Raw genomic sequence first — 24,340 nt, 5'->3', positions numbered from 1 at the left:
ATTTAGCGCATAGGGACGCATTTGGCAGTGATATGCGCTATATAAGCATGATGGTATTATTATTATTATTTAATGTCAAACTTTATGTTAAAAAATTCTTTTTTATTATTTTGTTTTGCTTTATGAATGCTAAAATATGGATGATTTTAAAAAAAGTGTATATTTTGTGATTTTAGATGGGGGAAATTGTCCAAAATGAAATATATCTGCCAATAGAATTTGGTGTGAAATGGCCAGATTTTTCATAACTTGCATGTAATATCATTTGTCAAATGTTTCTCTAAATTTTGTAGATGTTATTCATTTATTTTTCTGCCCTCAAGCTAACTTGTTCCATGATCCACATGTTTTCTATGTCATATAATATCAAGATAGAGATATCATCACAATCGTTTATATTTTATTTTTGTTATCGATCAGAAATGGATACTGGCCATAGGTCCAAACGACGAAGGCCAGACAATGCACAGATTGAAGAAAGATTGGAGTCTTTGATCACCAGAGTTGGAGAGAAGGTAATTGAATGAATGAATTAATGAATGAGTTAGAAAAATCATTTATATATATATATATATTTATACAGTGCGTCCCACAAAAAACGAAACAGAGATTTATCGATTTATCATAACTTAATCACAAATACAATAGACAAATGATCTACCATTGTAAAGCTTAGAATCTCCTCTTTCATCTGAAGTTACTTAGATTATTTCTCATTCATGCATGAGTGAGCAAAACAAAATTGAAAAGGGGATACCAAAAAGTCACTTGGCGGGCTGTATCTGGGTTTCACAAAGAAAACCACATTTTCAAAAAGTTCAATATCTGCTGCTTAATTTGATACCTCAATTACAGAAAATGGTCGAGAAGTAACAAAGTTCTGGTTATTTGAAATAAGGCTTGAATTTCAATAATTTCATAAAAATGAAGAGGTTTTACAGGCCAGCGTTCAAACTCACTCGACACTCTGTTTTGTTGACAATCAGCCATGCATTAAGTCTTTTGTTACCGTATAGCTTCTGTGGGAAACCGATGAAAACTCGTTCATTTAATGAAATTATGGAAATACAAGCATTGTTTCGAGGGAACATATCTTTTTTACTTCTTAACCATTTTCTGTGATCAAGATATCAAATAAAAGAGCAGATATTGAACTTTTTAGGCATGTGATTTTCTTTATGAAATTCAGATACTCCCGCCAAATGAGTTTTTGGTATCCTTTCTTCAAATTGTTTTTGCTCACTCATGCGTGAATGAGGAATAATATAAGTAATATCAGATAAAAGAGGAGATTCTAAGCTTTACATTGGTAGGTCATTTGTCTATTGTATTTATGATTAAGATATGTTAAATCATCGCTAAATCTCGGTTTCGTTTTTTGTGGGACGCACTGTATAACAGAGCTGATATGTTTTACATTCTTTGGTAAAAGGACTCAACGGAAATACTAAGTAATTGATTGTCATATTGTTAATTCCTTGATTGATTTCCTTTAATACTGAGTGAATAAAAGTAGAGAATGTTACCAGTGGTTCAGTACAAATTATACAACTCATACATCTTGTAATTTGATTGGTTGAAAGCCATTAAATGTTTGATCCATTTTGTGCTGCATGCAAATTCTATTTTCCATTGCACGGCGACAATGCATTTTTTATTTTTCCATTGCACGGTTGAGCTTTCTCCTTCAGTGTGTACCACTAAGCATGCGTGTCTACGTACATTTTGTGTGTGTGTGTTTGCGCGCATCGAAGTAAGCGCATCAACCAGGCTGACTGCGCGCACTCAGATTCATGAATCAAAGTGCGTCACAAAAAAACAAAAACAATTAACTGTTTTCATACCGGGAAAACAAAAATATTTTCAGAGAAAATGAATTGTCAAACAAAGGCAAAATATGTCTTAATTCCATCTGCTTGTGTTGATTTTTTTTCTTATCTATTGTAAAAAAACAAAATCTAGATAATTTGTTGTATAAACCAAATGATGCATGCCTTCATTCGTCCATTATGCGACCTATCCACTCTCGTTGAGGCTGTGTTCACCCCATTGCACTCAGCCTAACGGCTTCGTGCAATGGATTGAACAGAGCCTCAACTCGCGTGAGGATAGATCGCCTAATGAACTCATGTGCATGCATCATTTGTATAACATATCTTTCTCTCCCCTTTTTTTTGTTATGCTACTGTACAAATTAGTAATTTGTCCAACTTTCTGTTCTTGTAATGTAATGCTCTTTCGTTCTTTCAAAGATCTTCAAGAAAGTGTACTCACATTTATAGGAAATTATAGCAAAAATTAACTTTTTGTGATTTTTTTGTAGAGTACTTCATCGCTTGAGAGTAATTTGGAGGGGCTATCAGGGGTGTTAGAGGCTGATCTACCCAACTACAAAGCAAAGATTATCAAAATCTTGTGCGAATGGTAAGATTTTTTAGTTTTGTGTACATGCATCAACATGATATGAACATATTTTTTGTAGACAGTAGAATTACACAAACCCTTCACATCTTCTGACCAATACAAAATTAATTCCATTTCAATTGTTACTCTGATATCATTTCATGGGTAATTCAAGAATATAAAAGTTTATTCCTATTTCATGTTTTGTATCTTCCTTCTTGTGAACACTGAACAAGTATTCATTTGAAACAATGTATTAATACATTTTATACCTTCATGTAAAGATGTGAATGTTTGATAGATTCTATGTTTCTTTTATCTTGATGAATAAAAATCATGCAATGCATTTGTACGTAAGGCGGTTTTACATGTATATGGATTTTTTTTTTTTTAACCTTTTTTTTATGTGCTTTTTTTTCTATTTAGCGCTGTCGCACTTCCAGAGAAGATCACTGTCTACACCACACTGGTGGGTCTTCTAAATGCCAAAAACTTCAGCTTTGGTGACGATGTAAGTGAAAAGGGCAAATACACAAAACTATTTGACATCCATTGTGAACTAGATTTGATATCATTCAATCTTTTCATGCTAAACTCTAGTTGTATTTGCCACCAGTTATTGTACCCAAATGATTGATATTTAATGCAAGACTCCAATGCCAGACAAACTTCTTGTGTCAAAATTGTATTACACTTCCTTAACTTGATATTGTCAAAACTTATTACTCAACAATAAAAGGCAGTCTGTTTTTTTTAAACATGGTGAACTTCTAGTAAAATAGCGACTCACATACTAAATTGCTTGTTTTCAGCCAGACATGCACACTGTGCTATAGTTAAGGGTAATTAATGGGGCATCTTGTATACATTAAGTTAGGGGAGGGAACTGTTCTGAGGTCCATGAATAAAAAGGTCAACCAGAAACATGTTTGCTGACATCACACTCCCTATACACCACCTGTATAAAATAGTTTAAAATGCCCTGTAAACAGCTTTTTGTTGGTGTCGAAGAAAAACTATGGTAAAAAAATATATTCAGTCTGTTTCCTATTTAGTTTGTTGATGTTTCGTTAATAACTTTGCCCCCTCTATTTTGTCGTTAAAAAAACATGTATAGTTTATTGAAGTGCTGGGAAAGAGTATGAAAGACTTCATGAAGAACAACGAATGGAGTAAAGCAAGGTTTGTTGTGCGTTTCTTTGCTGATCTTGTCAACTGCCATGTGATAGAGGTGGCCTCACTCCTTTCGCTCTATGAGAACTTTGTGGCAGTCACCGAGGAGCCAGACATTCCTCAAGTGCGCTCTGATTGGTTTGTCTACTCTGTCTTGAGCAGCTTGCCATGGGTGAGTTATATTCCAGGGATAAATCAATATGAACCTTGCTGTCTCCTTTAGTGGAAAATGCATTTGGTGACGTTAGAAGAGCTTAAAAAGAGATAGATGCTGAAGAGAGCCTATAATGATATGTTATGTGTCTTTCTATGGATGTTAAATGATTTAGAACTTCCATTTTGAAACTTCATTGCCAATTATTAGCATATAAAATATACCAATAAATTCTATACTTTTTTATTGAACCCAACCTTGGTTTCTTTCTCCTTTATTGATTTGTAACTCTTGATACTAGACAAGCATGTCTCAAAGAGTATGAGCAATATGTGCTTGTATATCAAGGTATACCAAGGTGGCCTGCTCATGTCTTATATATCTTTCTGTTTTTAATGAAACAGTGATTCTTATATTTTTTATTCTTTGGTACTTGCCGCATCCATACCATATACTGAATATTATTTTTATGATTAATACAACTTGGGTATGCACGTTTTAACAAGCCGTTTTATGGCTTTTTTGTGCATGCCCCATTTCCATTTATTATTTCGTTCATCTACATTCTATTTCATAAATATGTGCCAACCATTATTTCGTCGTTACCACTATTTGTTCTGTTGATACTTTTGTTGTTTTTGTTGTGATTTGTATTTTCTTTGTAAATATAATTTTGTTCTCATTGTGTTCTTTTTAATGAATTTGGAAATAAATACTTGAATTGAATTGTTTGTACCTATCTGGGCTCATAAACGTCATTACCAAACAAGAAACCTATCAAAATTTTGAAAATTGTCAGGGCTGGAAATAATCCAAGGCCATCAAATGAAATGACATGAATGTAGATGCCCTTTTGATTGGCTCATCGGCATTGTTGTGCCTTTTTTTTTCTCAAGATTTTCCCATTTGTGCTGTAATGTAGAATTGTACCCTATGGAAGTTGCCTTGCCCTAAGAATATCAAAATTTTAAGCTTGGATTATTACTTACGTTTTGATTTAAGGTTGGATGTTCATTGGATGAGAAGAAAGGAGAAGAACTCAGCAAACTAATGAAGTCCATTGAAGGCTATTTAGGGAAAAGGAAAAAGGATCATGTTCCTTTCCTCCGGGTTTGGCATGGCGAGAATCCACACGAACAACAAGATGTAAGTTATGGTTACATGTACCTTGTATTTGATTAGGATTCAATAATAATAATTAATAATATTTGACAAGAGGAGTGATTTTTCAGTAACTTTTTTGGGTTTTTTTTTTTTTAGTGGTGCTGCCACATTCCTGCGAATTTCAAGGTCTAAATTAGACTAAGTAAAATGTCGGAAAACATTGAAAATCGACTATTGTTGAGTGCATTCAACCATCTCAATGGTGTTTGTACATCTTTGATAGTGGTAGTAGAAAATGTCAGAAATTTATGAATAAAGCCCCAGAAGAGATGGTCATTCCTGTCTCATATCCCTGTAATTATTCCCTCAAAATGTTATTCTAATATATGCCTTAAAAGATGAATTTTCAATACCTTTTATTCTGTTGGAAGGGAATCCCCTCCTCTACCCATCCCCAGGAGATTGGTCACTGTGCTTTCTCACAAGCAGCAAGTTTTATTGTTTTCAAAAGTATACATTTTATTTCTTTGTCTCATGCCTGATTGCTGAATCCACACGAGCAACAAGATTTAAGTTACTAGTTATTTGATTTGGATGGGGTTATGCAGAGATGCCAACCGTTACGGATTCGCCGTATTTGTTCCGATTTTATTCCTCCAATTACGGTGTTACGGCAAAAATAAAAAGGTTACGGAAAAAACAACTACAATACATGTGTATTGTGTATTGCTTTGCTGTGCATGTGTATATATGCGTGTATTGTGCATGTATATGCGTGTATTGTGTATACATGTATCGTGCATGCAGCGTGTGTGTGGCCAACGGTAAACCAACGGGAGTTTCTCTACTGAGATTTCTATTGCAAGCGCCTCCGCGCGCTGCTGCTGAATACACAGCGAAGTGCGGAGTGCAAGCCGCGGTTCATGCATGCACAATGTCAATGGCGATTGACTGTACACATACATGTACATGTAATCATTGGGTGGTTGAGCGTATAAACGATGCTACTTCGCGGGATGTTCCTGAGAAACTCCCATTTGTTCCTGACAAATATGGTAAATATTCCTGACAACCATCCCTTTAGGTTGGCATCTCTGGGTTATGTATCTTATAAATGTCATAATCCAAGGGTTTGGTATGGCAAGCATCCATATGAACAACAAGATGTATGTGACAAGTACTACATTTATGTATTTTGGATTTGACCGAGGGTGGGGGGTCAATGCCTTTGGACAGTGGACAACGTTTGCAAGAATCGTCCTGAAAAAATCACCTAAAACAAGGATTCAAGGTCATGCCGCGAGGACACTTTAAACACAGATTTTGGGCTGATATCCCAGATTTGTGCACGTTAAACAGGGATTTCATTACTTGTCAGAATAATTGATACCCTAAATCAGGATAATCTCATTTTCATAAGTTGTAATTGGGGGGGGGGGGGGGGCTTTTTTCTAATTTTTTGCATTTTTTACTCTCACATTTCGCCTTCCATGCCGACCCGCAATCAAGACCCCCTTTTTTTCTTCCGGATGCTGTCCAATGGCAGTGACCCTTCCTGGGGATTGGACAATAAACTGTATCTTATGAATTATACTTGTGAATGGTTTGCAAGTGTCTACATAACTCGCAATCCCCTTTGTTATCTCAGTACTTGGACAGTCTATGGCAGCAGGTCAGTAAACTCCGCAGAGACCAGTGGCTTGAGAAGATCATCATGCGCCCCTACATGGCCTTCCACTCCATCCTGTCGGAATCATCAGTGCACAATTTGCCCCCCTTTACACCCCCTCCTGACATCGTAGACCTGACATACCCCATTCCTAAGGTAGTCTTCAGGATGTTTGATCCAACGGATGCTCCAGACGTAAGCGTTACACTTTGGCTTTTTTTTTTTTACATTGTATTAACATCTGTGTGTTTGTACATAGATCTTCCAATTATTTTGTCTAATCATTCAATAATAGGATTTTATCTTGCTTCTTGGGAGTCCTTTCCTATTAAGTTGATACAAAAATCAAATCAATTTTTATTGAGATAATCTAAAGTAACTTGTTTAGAAAATTTTTATAACTGGACCTAAATTTTATGGATAAATTTGTAATTTTTCTTGCAGACAAGCACTCTTACATTACTCAGGAGTAGCACAAACCAGATCAATGCTCATGCTCAAAGCTTTAGAAGTTCACCTCAAACTTAACCAGCTCTTACAGCAGCAAGAAAATCACACTAGATTCGTGAATCTCAAGAAGTACAAGAAGAACAAAATAACTTTTAACAACCAGAGCATTCCATGCTGTGTGCTTTCTGACCCTCTAATCATGTCGAAGAGGAATTCTTGTTGATATTTTTTTTATGCATCCTATGCCTTGTCATATAGGGACCACCCCTGCCAGGTGCACTTTCCATCGAGCGATACTTAGTGGAGGATCAGATCAGTTCACTCATCACCACTTACTACAAAGATAGGAAAGAATGGTCAGTTACAAGCTACTGTTATAAGCTACTAAAATGAAGCCTGTGACTGGCTTGTCAAGAATTTTTGCATTCTTTTTATTTAGAACATGTTCATGAAACATTGCCCAAAACACTTTTCTAGGAAGGCCCTGTTGTGTACAGAATTGATATCAGCAGCAAGTTGCATGCTGCTGTCATAAGTTACTGAAATGAACTGTATTTCAGATATTTCAGATATTAGAAACTGGATGACAGTTAATAAATTAAAGTTAAATGACTCAAAAACAGAATTCTTCATAGCGGCCTCTCCACACAGCCTATGCAATCTGCCAGATCTAAAGTTAATAGTTGGCGATATATCCATAAGCCCTTCAGTTACTGTTAAAAATCTTGGTGTAATTTTTGATAGAGAAATGTCAATGGTGGACCGTGTTTCTCAAATATGCACTACTGTAACTTTTCATTTAAGGAATATTTCTCGAATTAGAAGATATATGACTCAATCGGCCTGTAACAATGCAATTCGTTCTCTAGTTCTGTCCCATTTAGATTATTGCAATGGTCTTCTCTCTAACATCCCCATTACTCAAGTAGATCGCATTCAAAGGCTTCAAAATTGGGCAGCTCGAATAATTTATCAAGTAACAAGATTTCACTTCTCTAAACCACTCCTTGAATCGTTACACTGGCTTCCCATACGACATCGTATAGTTTTTAAGTTACTTTTGTTAGTTTTTAAGTCTCTTAATAAGCAAGCACCTATATATCTGCGTGATTGTTTGACCCTATACACCCCTCGCAGGAATGTACGAGCCTCCAGTGACCCATTCCGTCTCACATATAAAATCACTAGGAAACTGGCTGGAGATAGGACTTTTACCATAACCGCTTCAAAATATTGGAATCGCTTACCTTTTACTCTTAGACAATCACCATCTGTTGCTTCATTTAAAAAGGGACTTAAAACCTTTCTTTTTTCCAATCTAGATTTTTAGGATTGTAAGGTTTCATTTTTATAGTTGTAACAATTTATATTTCTTGTTGTAAGCGCTTTGGGTCATTCTGGGAAAAGCGCAGTATATAAATAATAATAATAATAATGTTGTTTTATTGAGAAAAGAGGAAATACCTCTTTGAAAATTTGTTATTTATGATAAAAATTTTAATGAGAAAAGGCCCAAGATATAGTTATTTTCTCAACACCAAGTTTACATGTGCAAGATTTCCAAGCTTATTTACAGTTAAGGAATATAAAGAGAATTGGCTTGAAAAGTACTCACATATGGTCTTGAATATTCTACATTGCATAAAAAGATTTGTGTGTGAGATTGTGAGATTTTTCTTTCACTTATGATTTTTTTTTACAAAATTGTTTATATTTGAATTTATTGATGAACAAATGAATTAAGAAATAGATACAATCAATCAATCAGTCAATCAATTAATCAATCAATGTAATTTGTTTATTATGTCAGTGCTGCTCAGTTGTTGAACTACCATGCCAAGAAGCAAGTACCTCTGAATTATGTCATTGTGGAGGTGATGTTTGGCCAACTCTTCAACCTCCCTCAGTCTCCACGGATCCATGTGTTTTACATGTCTCTCTTCCTGGAGCTATGCAAGCTCCAGCCTGGATCCCTCCCACAAGTTGTATCCTTTTCTGAAAACAGTCATTCAGAAGTTGTGACATTTGCATCGATTGCATTTGATTTGATTGAAAATCTGCTGATAAAAGCTACTGTACAGACCTGCCAACCAGTACGTTTTAGCCGTATTTAGTACGTTTTTGCAACCAAAATACGGCAGTACGTTTTTTCTTTGAAAAATACGTTTTTTGTATTAAAAAAAAAAAAAAAAAAATTAAACTAAATCGTAATTTATTGAGAAAAATAATCTCTTTATGTCTCTATTTCATAAAACGTGCACAAATATGGTTATTAGATCAATGTAATTTCAGGTAACTTGTTTTTTTTTCAATCATTTTGTTCAAACCAGGGTGAAGATATACACATGTTTTAATGTTGTTTTTTTTCATCTGCAAGAGCAGTGCGCATTTTAGCTTGCATGCAGCTTGAGCGCCGCGATGAGCGAGTGCGCCAAGCATTTTATTATGAAATACACTTTTTTGGAGAAAAATACAGTTTTTTTAATCACAAAATACAGTTTTTCATTCCCAGAGGTTGGCAGGTCTGTACTGTAGCTTTAAAGGCTTTTTGGATCATCATATTTAACACCTAGCCATAGTCTTCACTTTAATTTGATCTAGAAACCATGTCACAACCATACTATGTCTATGATCCCTTTTTTTTTCAAAAGTGAAACAGTGATGAATCATCTCATTTTATTCCTTTTGCTTTGAATGAGAAATAAATTTTATTGAACAAATATCATTTTTAAGATTGAGGGTTTATTTTATGATTCAAGAATTGCTCATCAGGTGTCAACAAAACGTCATGTATTCCTATCTCGAAATCCATTGCTATGGGGACTCAGTTTCCATTCTTAGGATCTTTCCATAGGTGTAAGCTTTTATCAATACTAAATTCTTTATAATTCTATAAAGTGTGATATGTATTGGAATTGTTTAGTCCTTAATTCAGTTCTGCTCACCACCTAGCTTGCTCAAGCCTCTGAGATGCTCTATGAGAGATTGGAGCACATGAACCTCCATTCTTCAGATAGATTTGTGAACTGGTTTGCACATCATCTCAGTAACTTCCAGTTCAGATGGAGTTGGGAAGAATGGTAAGATATATGATTTATGAACAAGATGTAAAATAAAGAAATTTATGGCATATCAATGTTTCAATTATTTCATTTTCATGAAACAGTTTTATGCTCATACTGGTAGGTTATCAAATGAGGATCAGATGATGTCACACGGGTAGATATGATATATCAACTACATGTATTCCTTATTTGTAGCTTTGTTGATGAAGTATTTTAACTATATTACAATAAATCTTAATAATTATGTTGTTTTTCCATGAGGATCTCACCAAGTTTCCGTCATTGGTTAAAAATTAAATATTTGATATTTCAAATAATAAAATACCAACAAATCTAGGCATGGTGCGACATCCTCAGCCTTTGCATCTATTTGTCAATAATGATACTCAAGATGCGTAATGAAAATTTAGTAACATATGCAATATAAAACAAGGTGGTTCGTGAATCACAAGTCTTGCCTGATTTCGCAATCAATAAAATATGCAATATGATCTTTTGACCCCTAGATGACATTTGACCCCGTCATACTCATGAACACACATGTAGTATTACCCAAGGATCCTTTGAAGTTTGAACCAAGTATTATCAAAATTGATGCAGAAATAAAGAAATGAGAGCAAGTTGAAAAAAAAATCTTGAAAAAAGGATGGTCATGACCTCATATCATTTACCTTTTGATGACTAAGATGACCTTTGACCCCATCTCCTCATGAACACACATGTGGTATTACCCAAGGATCATATGTACCAAGTGTACACATAATTGATGCAGAGATAAAGAATGAGAGCAGTTTGAACAAAAACTTAGACCTTTTGACCCCTAGATGACCTTTGACGCCATCATCCTCATGGATGCACATGTGGTATTAACTAAGGATCATATTTACCAAGTCTGAACATAATTGATGCAGAAATAAAGAAATGAGGGCAAGTCGAACAAAAACTAACATTTTTGTAACAGACTAACGGACCAACGGACTAACAGGAAGAGAGGCTACTAGGTCTCTGCCGAACTTTGTTCAGGCAAGACAAAAATGAATAAATAAATACATAGAATTTTAATCAGTAACTTATTTGAATGTTGATAAAAGATCTACTTCTGTTTCTTGTTGCCTTCTCTCATAATTATTCATGATACATTTATTTCTATTTTTTTAGGACTGATTGTCTGAACGTTGATGTTGATCTGCCAAAGCCTAAGTTTGTGATTGAGGTGCTAGCTAAATGTCTGAGGTAAGTAGAGATTTTTATAGATCTTGTTCAATCCAATATAAGATAGAAGAAAGGATCATGATGATGAATAATAAATGTAACAACTGATAATAATATGGAGGAGAATGATCCCTATAACAAGTTAAAAATACATCAGAAATTTTGAGAGATCAGAGAAAAGCAGATTGAATGCAAGACAGGATGTGAAAGATAAAAGGATGATAATGGACATCGAATGTGACAGCTGATAAAAGCAATTTCAAAATACCCCAACGGAGAGTTTTTACTTGAAAAAAATTATGATGATAATGGTGATTATAATTATATGTCCTTATTTAAAATCCCATTTCACTTATATGACATAAAATCTCTCTGCACTTCAGAAGGACTTTACATGTATATGTAACTCCCTTTAATAGCTTTTCTTCAGGAGCTCTTTCCAGTATTCAGTGTATTCAAGAAATAGATGTACCAGACCAGGAAGAACTCATTTCGTACACCTGGATTGAGTGTGGCAAGTGTGGATTGGTATTTTGAGATATTAGCGTTGAAATATGCATGATATAAGGATATTTGTCCTGTTTTCATTGTATCTGTTCAACTGTTTGGAATTGGATGCATCTTGAAGTGGCCAATAATACATCATTTAAATAAAACAGAATCTTGTTCTCAACATTCAATTTATCTATAAATCACTAACATTCTGATGGATGAAGCACATATAAAAGTGGAATATCATTATTATAATGTTCTTTTTTTTTCCAGACTGTCGTATCATCAGCGCATTGTTGAGAGTGTTCCTGAGACCTTCGCCCCTCTATTACCCAACCCACCTGACCCTATTTATAAGTATGGCCAGGAAGGAGCAGGTAAGCTCACTATCATGCAAATCAATTAACGATCACATGCATTGGTGACGTTACAAAGCAAGAGTTATTGAAGCTGTTGAACCTCCTACAGTGACCTGATTTTCACATTAAGGAAAACCCCGCTCCAGTTCAATGATTCTTTACAAATTAGATACAATTTATTGTGTTCCACTATTTGTGAGCAGGAAGAATAAAGCCGATGAGAAAATGAACCCCCTCCCCCCCAAAAAAAAATCAGGCTTATGTCATTCTTTTGCTCTTTTCCAGAGGTGCATGCGCTCCCTAGTATTATTACCTTTTGACCGTGCAATCATGCAGTTTCAGGAAACAATACATTTACATGTGAACGAGCATCAGCTCATGATAGAGAAGAGAAGGGTAATGATTTTGAAAAGAAACGAAAAATTACAATTTGTAATCCATACTTTTTATCTTTGGGATTTTCATATCTTTGTTCATGTCGCCTTTTTAAGATTATGTATGTGGTGATTATACAGTAACGCTGTTGTCCATTTTATTAGTCATTCACATTTATATACATATATTCCAGATGTTCATGTGAAAATACAAACATCTTCATGAAGCAACCCCTGAAATATTTCTGTTTTCTTTTTTTTTCCTCAAGGATCATTTCCATCCCAAATCTCTTTGTAAAGAACTTCCACCATATTCAGGTCTAGAAAAATGAACAGTTTTATTTATATAAAACAAGGTTATAGTTTATTATGTTTAACCCTAACTAGGCCGGGCTTTTTTGGCTCTTCTGTGGCCGGGGGGGGGGGGGTTGATTCAACCCCCCCCCCCTTAGATCTCGGCCGCCGATCGCGCGAGCGCCGCAAAAATTTGCACGCTGGTAGTGTGCGCTGTAATCTACAAGGCTGTATGGTAAAATTTTCCAAAATAATGAGATTTTATTTTATATGAATTAATTATGCTAATTTATGCATAAATCATACTTTTTGCTCTAATTCACTAAATAAAGCTCCTAGAATGCTAATTTTTGGTAAAAATATTCTTTGTAGCATTCTTAACAATGGCAATTGAAAAAAACTTCGGTTTGGAAATCAATTTCTTTTGTATTTTATTGTTTTATGAATTTCTTATGTATTTCTTTGTTTTCAACCTTTTGTTTTTCTTTGTTTTTTCCCCAGATTTATTGCACAACCTTTTTGAAGCATAATTATGCTAAAATCAATTGTTTTCAGCTGTTTTAAGTAAAAATAATCATATCTTTATGAATAAGATGAGAAAACTCAATTTGCATTGACTTTGTACACAAAATCACGTTTTGGAACAATTTTTGGTCTGACATGCACTTACAAAATGTTGCATAATTTCGGAACCGCGTACCCGGGCGTCGTAAATTTGGTCTCAAAAGATGCGCGAGACTTAAAAGTATAAACTCTGCGAGTGGCGGGGTCAAAAAATTTCGCGCGGCGGAATGATCACAGAAAATGTTGAGGGGGGGGTTGATTCAACCCCCCCCCCCCCGGCCATTTTAGGGTTAAAGTTCAAGTCCACCTCAGAAAAATGTTGCTTTGATTTAATAGAGGAAAAACATACAAGCATAACGCTGAAAATTTCATCAAAATCGGATGTAAAATAAGAAAGTTATGACATTTTAAAGTTTTGCTTATTTTCAGAAAACAGTTATATGCACAACTCAGTGGTATGCAAATGAGAGAGTCGATGGTGTCCCTCACTCACTATTTCTTTTATTTTGTATTGTTTGAATTATGAAATATTAAATATTTTACAGATTCGACAGTAATGACCAACTTGACTGAACCACAAAATGTTTAAATAATTGTATTCCACATGTTCAGGGACGAATAAAATTTAGTTTCACATGATAATGAGGAGAAATTAAAATGTATCATATTTCACATAATATAATAAAAAAGAAATAGTGAGTGATGTCATCAGTTCCCTTATTTGCATATCGACCAGGAAGTGCATATAACTGTTTTATGAAATTAAGCGAAACTTTAAAACTTATTCTAGGCCCGATTTTTATGAAATTTTCAGTGTTGTGCTTGTTGTATTTTCCATTTTTATTCAAATCAATTTTTTGGGGGTGGACTTGTCCTTTAAAGAACTTGATTACTCATGTTTTTCTGTTTCTTTTCAACTTTTGCAGACTCTCTACCGGGATACATCGTTGCACAGAACCTGACAGATATGATCAAGAAGAAAGCTTCACCTGAGGTCATCATTGAGGTTCTCAAAGACACACCTAATCCTAAAGATGTCGATGGCATGGAAGGTAAAGTCTCTTTGTCTCTGGTTGTCTTGTTTGACTGTTTAAGTATGTTTCTCTATCCCTCTCCGTCTTTATCTTCCTCTTTTCTCCTTTGCCTCTCTGTCTCTCACTTTGTTTCTCTCTGCATCCTGCATTCCTTCCTTGTGGAGAAATTGAGACAGACATATATATACCTGAGACAAGGAAGCTAATAGACAGACTGTTCGATGGAGAAACGAGATATACAGACTTCCATACTGACAGAGAAACAGCTAGCAATACTAAAAGAAGTTAATTCATAAAGAATCATTGCTCAATAAGCAATATGATATTTAGATTTATAAAGTACTCAGACAAATGTTTTCGAAGCACAGTAGAATGATTTTTCCAGATTCCCAAAGATTGTGTAGGTTGTGCAGAATCCTCAAACTGTATTAGATGTTGCACCAAATAATACACATAGACCCTTGATAGTTAAAAAGAAACTTTAAAGGAGAATGAAACTCTTGGAGCAAGTTAGCTTTTGTGAAAGTTGAAAAATCAAAGAATAAGATCAACAAAAGTTTGAGTAAAATAGGACTAGCAATAGAAGAGTTATGAGCATTTGAATGTCGAGATCACTAATGCTATGGAGATCCTCCCATTGGCAATGCGACCAAGATCTATGATGTCACAGATGAACAACTCTCCCCTTTTGGACACTGAAAATATACCCCAAAACATCTCTTTTTGCTCATTCTAATCATATGACAAACGATTCATCAATGATATAATGTTGTGAAACCTCTGTACTTGTCCTCTCATAAAGAGAACACCTCACCTTGTGATAGACTCTATAAAAGTGAGAATATAAGTGAAATAAGTACTAAAGTAATGAGGGAGTTGTACGTGTGTGACATCACAGATCTTGGTCGCATTGCCAATGGGAGGATCTACATGGCATTAGTGATCTCAATATTCAAATGTTCATAACTTTCTTATTATTCATTCAATCTTCCTCAAAATTTCAACAATATTTTTCTTTGATTTTTCTCTTTGATATGGATTCAGCTGGTTTCAAGGGTTTCATTCTCATTTAAGCGGATTAAAACACATTAATTTTTTAATGGATTCCTACTGACTAAGGAGATAATTATATTTGTATTTGTTTTCCATTAACAGATGAGACTAGCTTCAATGCTTTGAAGATTGATGTATTCGTTCAGGTACTCCTTCATCTTGGCTCTAAATCCTTCAGTCATTCCTTCAGTGCACTTGCCAAGTAAGTTAAACCTCAGGCAATGCCTCATAGGCCATTTACTTATGCATTAAAATAAGAATTTTGTTGTTGTTTTAATATGTTGCTTAATACATGTATATCCAGTTTTTTTTTGTCAAGGTTCGCAGTTTTCGAAAGTTTGGAAACAATTCTATTTAAGTACAGGTGAATCTGCTGATGTCAAATCTAATGGGACCATGAAATTCTGTTCGACTTTCAAAAAGGCAAAATTTGACGTAGAAGTTGAAAAATTACACAGTGTGTACCTATTCTGGTCTGAAAAATTGCATCGACTGGGTTGGTTAGCAACTTGTAGAAGGTCAACGCTTGCAGATTTGACTGTAACTATTTGCACTTGTTTGGGAAAAATATCTGTAAGGTTTCAATGGAGATGTGCCACATGAAAGCAACTTTTAAGAGCATTGTGTCATTGTTTTTGTTTTCCTTATTAGATTTCTGCCTGTGTTGAAAGAGCTTGCAGTGACTGAGGAGAGTCAGATCTATATCTTAAGGGTTATCAAAGACATCTGGAGGAATCATTCACAGGTTCGTTACCAAAGGCCTTAAAAATCATGGTCAGTTGTTTGCGTACATTATACATAGATTTATATCTAGTTCTGATGTAGTTCACAGAAACCTAATGCTATGAAAAAGATGGAATCTTTACTGAAACCCGAGTGCACTGAAAATTGCCAACACAGATATGAACACATGGGCCTGTTTATTGTTATTGCATTGGGAAAAAATGTAACTCTACAAAATTGTAATTTTTGTGGTCAATTGTAAACCTCAGATTTACAAATTTGTCAAATCTTGTCAATGATTACAAATTCCAGAGGCTTACTACAATCTCTGCTCTTAGCCAATCAAGTGACATGATTTCAGTAGATTGTAACATCAGCGTATAACATACATGTAATAATAATGATGGTCAGTTCTTGTGTAATGTCTCTGCGCTCCCAAGGGATCTTCGATATTCTTACCCTGGCATTAGTCAGGTACCCATTCACCTCACATGGGTTGAGTACAGCACAAGGTGGATCGATTTCTTGCTGAAGGAAATTACGCCATGGTTGGAATTTGACCCCACGACCCTCTGTTTCAAGTCTGGGGACTAACCCACCGGGCTACATTGCTCCATCAGTATGCCATTGATAACAATTTTAATGTAACGTATGAAAGTACATGTACAGTTGATAAGCAGTGATGTTTGATTATTTTATTTGCCCTACAGAGGATTGCGGTCCTAGTAGACAAGCTCCTGCGTACCCGTGTGATTACTTGTCCCGCCGTGGCCAACTGGTTGTTCTCTTCCTACATGACATCGAGCTTCACCAGGATGTTTGTATGGGAGATCCTTCATTCTACCATCAACACCATGAACAAACACGTCAAAGCATGTGAGATAGAGCTTGAAGAGGCTAGACAGAGTGCCAAGAGACCGGATGATGTGGTGAGTTCATGTCAAAAGACATCATTGTGGCCCAGTGGATTAGTCTCCGGACTTTGAAACAGAGGGTTGTGGGTTCGGATCCCAGCCATGGCGTAATTTCCTTCTGCAAGAAATTTATCCACATTGTGCTGCACTCAACCCAAGTGAGGTGAATGGGTACCTGGCAGGAATTTATTCCTTGAAATGCGTGTGCGCTGTAATCTTAGTAATTACGGCTGCCAAGCTACAGCTGGGCTAATAATATCCAAGTCCTTTGGAAGCGCATAGAGACATTATTCATAATCGTGATATGCGCTATACAAGAACTGTTTATTATTATTATTATCATTATCTGTATAAGGCATTTTTATGGTGCGTTAAAAGTGTGTATTTTTGGTCTGCACGATTTACCTGTAATATCAGAGTATATGAAATGAAACGCCAAAATTTGCTAAATCTATTAGGCTTAAGTACAAAACTTGCTGTGCAATATTGTGTTATATAAGATGGGTTACATGAGAGAAGGCTTCTGATTGGTCAATTGCCCTCTTTTGGCAATTACGTAATCCGGTATATAGCCACGATCGTGGCATATACCAGCAATTTCTGCGCGGTAGCTTGTGTTCAAAACCTCATAGGGTGATGTATCGATTGATACCTTGAAGAAATAAAATCTGCGATATTTTTTCATTACAATAAATAAATATTTGCTATTTGTGTTGTACAACACCTCAGAATTTAGCAAAAATATGAAAAAAATAAAGATTTTCCCTGCAATAATCTATGAAAAAGGAGCAAAAAATATTGAAAATGAAAATCAAAATCCCACATGTGCGCATGATTTTTATCTAGGGCAGCTAATGAGCTACATGTAAGTCACATCTGAATAAATATGATCAAAATGACTTTATGAGGAGAGAGGCCCTGTTACATGATTTCATTGAATCATTTTTTCTGGGGCTACGAATAATAATCATATTGGATGGCTTTATTTCTTACAATACAAGAATAGGGGCAATATTGCACTCATCTTTGCTTAATTCAATATTTGTGAGATATTCCCATATGTTATATTCTGCCCTTTTCTAATATACTCCATGCAATACACATTACCCATGTTAGAATTTGGATATCCTTCTTGAGATGTATACTTTTAATAACTTTGATAGGATATGGAGAGCGATGATGAGGATAGATATGACATCTCTAAGGCTGCTAGTGAGGCTAAGATTGATCTACTCCAAGAGAAACTAGAAGGAGCTCAGAGTGAAGAAAAGAAACTCTTCCTCATCATATTTCAGGTAACAAATATTTACAATGATATAATATTGTGAGGTTACTTTTAATATAGCAGTGTTATAGGTATGAATCACGGATGATAGTAAATCTTTAAAAAGTGAGGGTCATTAACCAAAAAAGTATATATGTAAACAAAAAATGATGGGAATTCACTGAATTTAGAACAAAAAACAGGCTTGATTGTTCACACAAAGCATCTCTGAACATATGCTTCATGCCAAGTGAATACAAACAACTGTTTATGTTTGAAATGGGAATATTGTGCATTAATGGAGCTAAGCACTTGTTGCTCTAAAGACATTGACCAACAGTAGTACAGTTATATTAGAAATGGACATGGTAGCTCAGTGGTATAGTATCCGCCCATGAACGGGAGGTCGTGCGTGGGTTCGATCCCCGTCCGAGACATACCAAAGACTTAATAAATGCCTTCTTGTCGGGCGCTCGACATATTTGAATGGAGGAGGGTAATAATCATATTATGTTATTATGCAGGGCACGCTGGGAGAACAGTTTATGAGAGCTAAAGTGGCTACCCTGGGTAAATGAGAATTTTTTTATTATTGATATATCTGTGTTTATGATTTCAGCGTTTTGTGATGGTGTTGGGAGAGCACATGGTATCCAGTGAGAACAAGGAAGAAGATTTCCGCACACCATGGTTCATCCATGCTATACAGAGGTTACAACAAATATTTCTTGTGGTAAGTTCATGAAGCTACAACTATTCACTTGCTACATCTTTGTATGATTGGATGTAATAACAGACCTGCCAACCAGTACGTTTTAGCCGTATTTAGTACGTTTTTGCAACCAAAATACAGCAGTACGTTTTTTCATCTCTATATGTCTCTATTTCATAAAACGTACACAAATATGGTTATTAGATCAATGTAATTTCAGGTAACTTGTTTTTTTTTCAATCATTTTGTAAAAACCAGGGTGAGATATACACAAGTTTCAATGTTTGTTTTTTTCATCTGCAAGAGCAGTGCGCATTTTAGCTTGCATGCAGCTTGAGCGCCGTGATGGGCGAGTGCGCCAAGCATTTTATTATGAAATACACTTTTTTGGGGGAAAATACAGTTTTTTGTATCACAGAATACAGTTTTTCATTCCCAGAGGTTGGCAGGTCTGTAATAATATTTTCATTATGTCTTTTTAAGCCTGATGTTGCATGAAGCTAGAACGACTGGTGATCCTTTCTTGTGGTAAATGATATATATACCATATTTTCATTGGCGTTTGTTTAGCGACAAAGAAAGAATTACTGGTTATTTGTAAAGTTTCTCATAATTTGTTGTGTGGACAAGCCCTTGACATAACAGTGTCATGCTATATCATTGATATGATGTCATAAGCTCGTCACTAAAACGTTTAAGAAAAATCCTTCTTTTTTAATACTTTTTTGTCACTATTTGCTTTTTCAACAGATGTTTATAGCCAGGTCACAACTTAATATTTCATGCTTGACTTTCTTTTCAGCATGTGGTTTGTTTAGGTGTTTAGAGCTAGGCCACAAGTAGTATCCCCTACACTGCTTCCTTTTATTTATCACCTAACTTTGCTGAGTGTAATGTGCCCTGGCAGAACATGACTTTATTTGCATAAGGTCAAACTTGTGTAAGTGGTCATCATCTATAGCACCCATCTGCCTATAGTGACCACAAAAGAGATTGTAAAGGAGGCATATTATGTGTATGTGAACCTGTCTATAGCAGCCTTGGGTACTAGTATATGAAAGTCACATTTCTTATTTCCCTTGGGTGGTCATTGTTGAGAGATTTCTATATTTCTTCACAGATGCATCTATTTAAATGACTTGTGATCCCATCTCTTTTCTATTTTTTTTAAAACTCCTGTCAATCTTCATTACATTCATTGCATCCATTCTGAATCTGTTCTATTACTGTCTTGTCTCCTTGCAGCATTACCATCAGGTCGTGAAGTACACTACCACCCTTGAGAACCTTGTTTTTACGACCGACACCGACCCAACTATCCTGGAGGTCTTTACAGCTTTCCGCTCTCTCCACTCATGATGATGTCCCCAGTGCTCGTCATTTTAGTTCAAGAACAGCCATGACCCTTTATCAAGAGAGATCCTACAAACTTGAATGTTTTCACAAGCTGCACCACCTCCAATCATGATGACAACCTCAGTGCTCTTGTTTTAATGCAAGAACAGTCATAACTCTTTTCAATTTTATCAAGATAGATCCCACAAACTTGAAGTCTTTGCAAGCTTCACTCTATCCAGACAGCCATGACCCTTTAGATCCCACAAACTTGAAGTCTTTGCAAGCTTCACTCTATCCAGACAGTCATGACCCTTTAGATCCAACAAACTTGAAGTCTTTGCAAGCTTCACTCTATCCAGACAGTCATGACCCTTTAGATCCCACAAATTTGAAGTCTTTGCAAGCTTCACTTATCCAGACAGTCATGACCCTTTAGATCCCACAAACTTGAAGTCTTTGCAAGCTTCACACTCTCTAGACTGTCATGACCCTTTAGATCCCACAAACTTGAAGTCTTTGCAAGCTTCACTCTCTCCAGACAGTCATGACCCTTTAGATCCCACAAACTTGAAGTCTTTGCAAGCTTCACTCTATCCAGGCAGTCATGACCCTTTAGATCCCACAAACTTGAGGTCCTTGCAAGCTTCACTCTCTCCAGACAGTCATTACCCTTTCCAATTTCAATCCCACAAACTTGAAATCTTTGCAAGCTTCACTCTCTCCAGACAGTCGTGACCCTTTAGATCCCACAAACTTGAAGTCTTTGCAAGCTTCACTCTCTCCAGACAGTCATGACCCTTTAGATCCCACAAACTTGAAGTCTTTGCAAGCTTCACTCTCTCCAGACAGTCATGACCCTTTAGATCCCACAAACTTGAAGTCTTTGCAAGCTTTACTCTCTCCAGACAGTCATTACCCTTTCCAATTTCAATCCCACAAACTTGAAATCTTTGCAAGCTTCACTCTCTCCAGACAGTCATGACCCTTTTTAGTTTGTTACGGGAAGATCCCTCTAACTTGAAGCTCTCACTCTTTCTGACCATGATGATCAATCCTGCTGTTCTCGTTAAGTTCTAGAACAACCATCACCCTTTACAATTTCATATGGAGAGATTCCACATGTTTATCCACTCTGGTGTTCGAATGAAACAAGTGTCAACAGAACATATGATGCCAATGTATCTGAGAGTAAAACTGTATTTTAGCTTGCTCACAATATTAATATTAAAATCAAAACCTGTCAATGAGATTGAATTCGCAAAGTAAGATTAGCATGGCATGTTTATTTATTTTCTTGTCCAAATTCTTATTCTTGATGGCTCACATAAACAGCGGTGACCAATTAGTGCACACTTTTTTTGCCACATGTTGGTCAGTGCGATCTCAATTGTCTGACTTGCACTGCAGTGGACATGCCTTGGCAGAGCAGATTAAGATGCCCGTCTAAAAAACTTGGGAACCAGTTCCCGGCATGGCACTTATGCACTTGAGCAAGGGGGTGATGCATTTTATCTACACTGTTTATTCATGTTAATTTAACTTTATCCAATGGGTTATGTCGATTTGAAAGAATAAGTACCGGTACACTTGCTGATGTTTCGCACAGACTGATAAATGTCAAATAATACTCGCACCCTCTTAACTGAGGATATTGACTCTGTGATTTACCCCACAAGCAACACACACATGAATTAAGCAAAATGTGCCTTCCTGAAATGCGCATTTGATAATGGACTTCTCCGAGAGAATAGGCTGAACCTTTGAAATCTACTCAGCCTATGGTTTAAGTTAACCAACCTATGTGACTTGACATGTTAAAAGGAAAGTCTTTGGAGGCATTGAAATTAAATTGCGATCAATTTCAATTAAATCTTAATGTAAAATCAATCCTAAGTTTTGTAATTGATTGCTGGGCTGTTCTCTCAACAGGAAGTATGAATTCTTTTACTATGACTGAAATTGATATTTGCAATCAATCGCAACACCCTCTTAGATTAATATTTTGTGGAGTATCAATATTATTTTTACACACATGTAAAGAAATCCTAAAGAAAACAAGATTGGTACGATTTAATAAAAGAGCTGAAAATGTGCAAGTCTCGTGGGATGAAATTTCACAAAGCAGATATTTTCCAGTTTATACCCGGAGGCCTGGGATAAAAATTTCATTTAAAAATGCATCAAATGTTCTCTGTTTCTGTTTGAGTGCTAATGGCTTAAAAATGTTCCCTGTTTCTGAATCTTTGAGTTAGTGCTCAGTGTACTGCTTTTGAGATTGTAAATGTGTCAATACCTGCTACTCTGCTTTTTAAAGTATGGTTTGCTTATAGGGGAAATATACTGTTTCCTGTCTGTATGAACCCAGTCAATGTTATCATTGTGACATCCATCAATGCCATTGTGTTTGTTATTGCATATCGGGCATCTAACCGCTCATGTCAGTCTAGTTATTGCAGTTGGTATTTCCTACTTTTTAAAATTTTTATTTTTTTACCCTTTTTAAGTGGATAATGTAAAACAATAATAGTTTCTGTAGAATTATCATTTCTATTGTGATGCTCAAGGAGACTAGACATAAGCATTCTTTTAGAATACTTATTTTGTAAGATATTTTTGTTTTTATGTATACAGAGCTTCCAAGTCTCCCGGATCCTGCGGGAGAATACTGGATTTCGATCGAATCTCCCGTTCTCCCGACCCCATGCTAAAATCTCCCGGATAATCGTGATTTTTAGCTGTTAAATTGTAAAAATTCATACAAACGGCTGTTTTACAAGTCTAGCATGTTCAACTCCCTTTACACCCACGTGGAAACTCCGAATCACATTTTCATTTTATCCAGTTACTTTTACCAGTTTTTGTATAATCGTACATTGATTTCCAATGTTAATGAAGATAATTCTACAAAACGACTGGTGAATTAGTCTAACAAGCCATTTTATTTCCGGGTTCTGCAATGTGTTGCATGGAAACACTTTAGCGGCACTCCATGCACATGCCCCCCGATGCGCCCCGGCGCGGCCCTGCCTGGTCTCCGGGCGGCTACGCCGCGCCAGGAGGCTACGAGAAGGGAAGTCCATGAGCATTGCGGGGCATTTTTCGTAAGCTTTTGTGCGCTTTATTCGAGCTGAAACTGTGGATCAATCATGGGATTAACAAGTGGATTACTTTCAGGAATAATTTTATTGACAATCCTGAAGAACAGAAGCAAAGTGGATATTTTTTTGCCTACTAAAGTTTCACTTGGGTTGATCGGATTCAAACATTTTCTCTTTCGTGAGTGAGCTAGCTTAAGCTTGGCGCTGGTTGGCTGAGCTGTGCAGTGCGAAGCACGCCCCGTCCCGATTCATCCACACTACAATCGCATTGTCAGTGACCATGGAGATCATGGAGATGGAGTCATGCAAGACCAAGACGACAAAATGTTTTTCGAAGTTTAAAGAATTTTCAAGCGGAATGGGACTGTGTGACAATTTTCACAGGAATCACTCAGACAGAGACTTTAAAGTTTAATTACAGGCCACATAGACTAGAGTCTATAAAGTCTTTACCATGTTTACAGGGCCAGGCAAGCTCATGTACCATGTTTACCACTAAAGTTACTGAAGCCCCTTCCCCTCTGGACAATTAAAGGTATTTTCATGTTCAATGCATTCTTTTATGACTTATTGAAAATATCAAATGTTGTTTCTTAATGTGTTTTGCTATCCAACTCCCATCCATGGGACAGCGTTCCGCCGCGCCGCTCCCTCACAAAACCATAGTACATGTACCTCCGCGAAATCTACTGGATTCTATCTTCCCAATGTTGGCAGCTCTGTGTATATTGTCACAATTTCATTCTGGATCTGAACTTGTTTGTTGAATATCGATGTATGCAGTTGTGCATTGATTAAACCAAACTCCTGTACAGTACTTGCTTTGATGCACATCAAGTTTTTTTGTTGTCACTTGTTATTGCAATCTTTTTGTGTGGTGGACTTTTGTTT

At 36.1% G+C, this 24,340-nt stretch overlaps 1 protein-coding gene across 1 annotated transcript; it reads left to right on the top strand.

The window, feature by feature from the left end:
- The first annotated feature begins 422 nt into the window (after positions 1–422).
- Positions 423–24,266, top strand: LOC129262153 (nuclear cap-binding protein subunit 1-like). Its single transcript, XM_064100180.1, has 18 exons — positions 423–515; positions 2,324–2,424; positions 2,830–2,914; positions 3,521–3,748; positions 4,733–4,876; positions 6,483–6,698; positions 7,212–7,309; positions 8,764–8,938; positions 9,906–10,033; positions 11,177–11,251; positions 11,996–12,099; positions 14,240–14,365; positions 15,503–15,602; positions 16,052–16,145; positions 16,834–17,052; positions 18,201–18,332; positions 18,921–19,034; positions 20,259–24,266. Exons 1-18 carry the CDS (start codon positions 423–425, stop codon positions 20,370–20,372), a joined length of 2,346 nt encoding a protein of 781 aa, XP_063956250.1. The 3' UTR covers positions 20,373–24,266.
- Positions 24,267–24,340: the final 74 nt, after the last annotated feature.

The sequence above is a fragment of the Lytechinus pictus genome, chromosome 5, assembly GCF_037042905.1.
Source record: "Lytechinus pictus isolate F3 Inbred chromosome 5, Lp3.0, whole genome shotgun sequence".
NCBI classification, from domain to species: Eukaryota; Metazoa; Echinodermata; class Echinoidea; order Temnopleuroida; family Toxopneustidae; genus Lytechinus; species Lytechinus pictus.
This window is presented reverse-complemented; position numbering and strand designations above follow the sequence as displayed.

Coding starts and splice junctions, on each gene's coding strand:
- LOC129262153 (XM_064100180.1), top strand. CDS start 423: ATGGATACTGGCCATAGGTCCAAACGACGAAGGCCAGACAATGCACAG. Junction 516..2,323: donor TCACCAGAGTTGGAGAGAAG/GTAATTGAATGA, acceptor ATTTTTTTGTAG/AGTACTTCATCGCTTGAGAG. Junction 10,034..11,176: donor AGATGGAGTTGGGAAGAATG/GTAAGATATATG, acceptor CTATTTTTTTAG/GACTGATTGTCTGAACGTTG.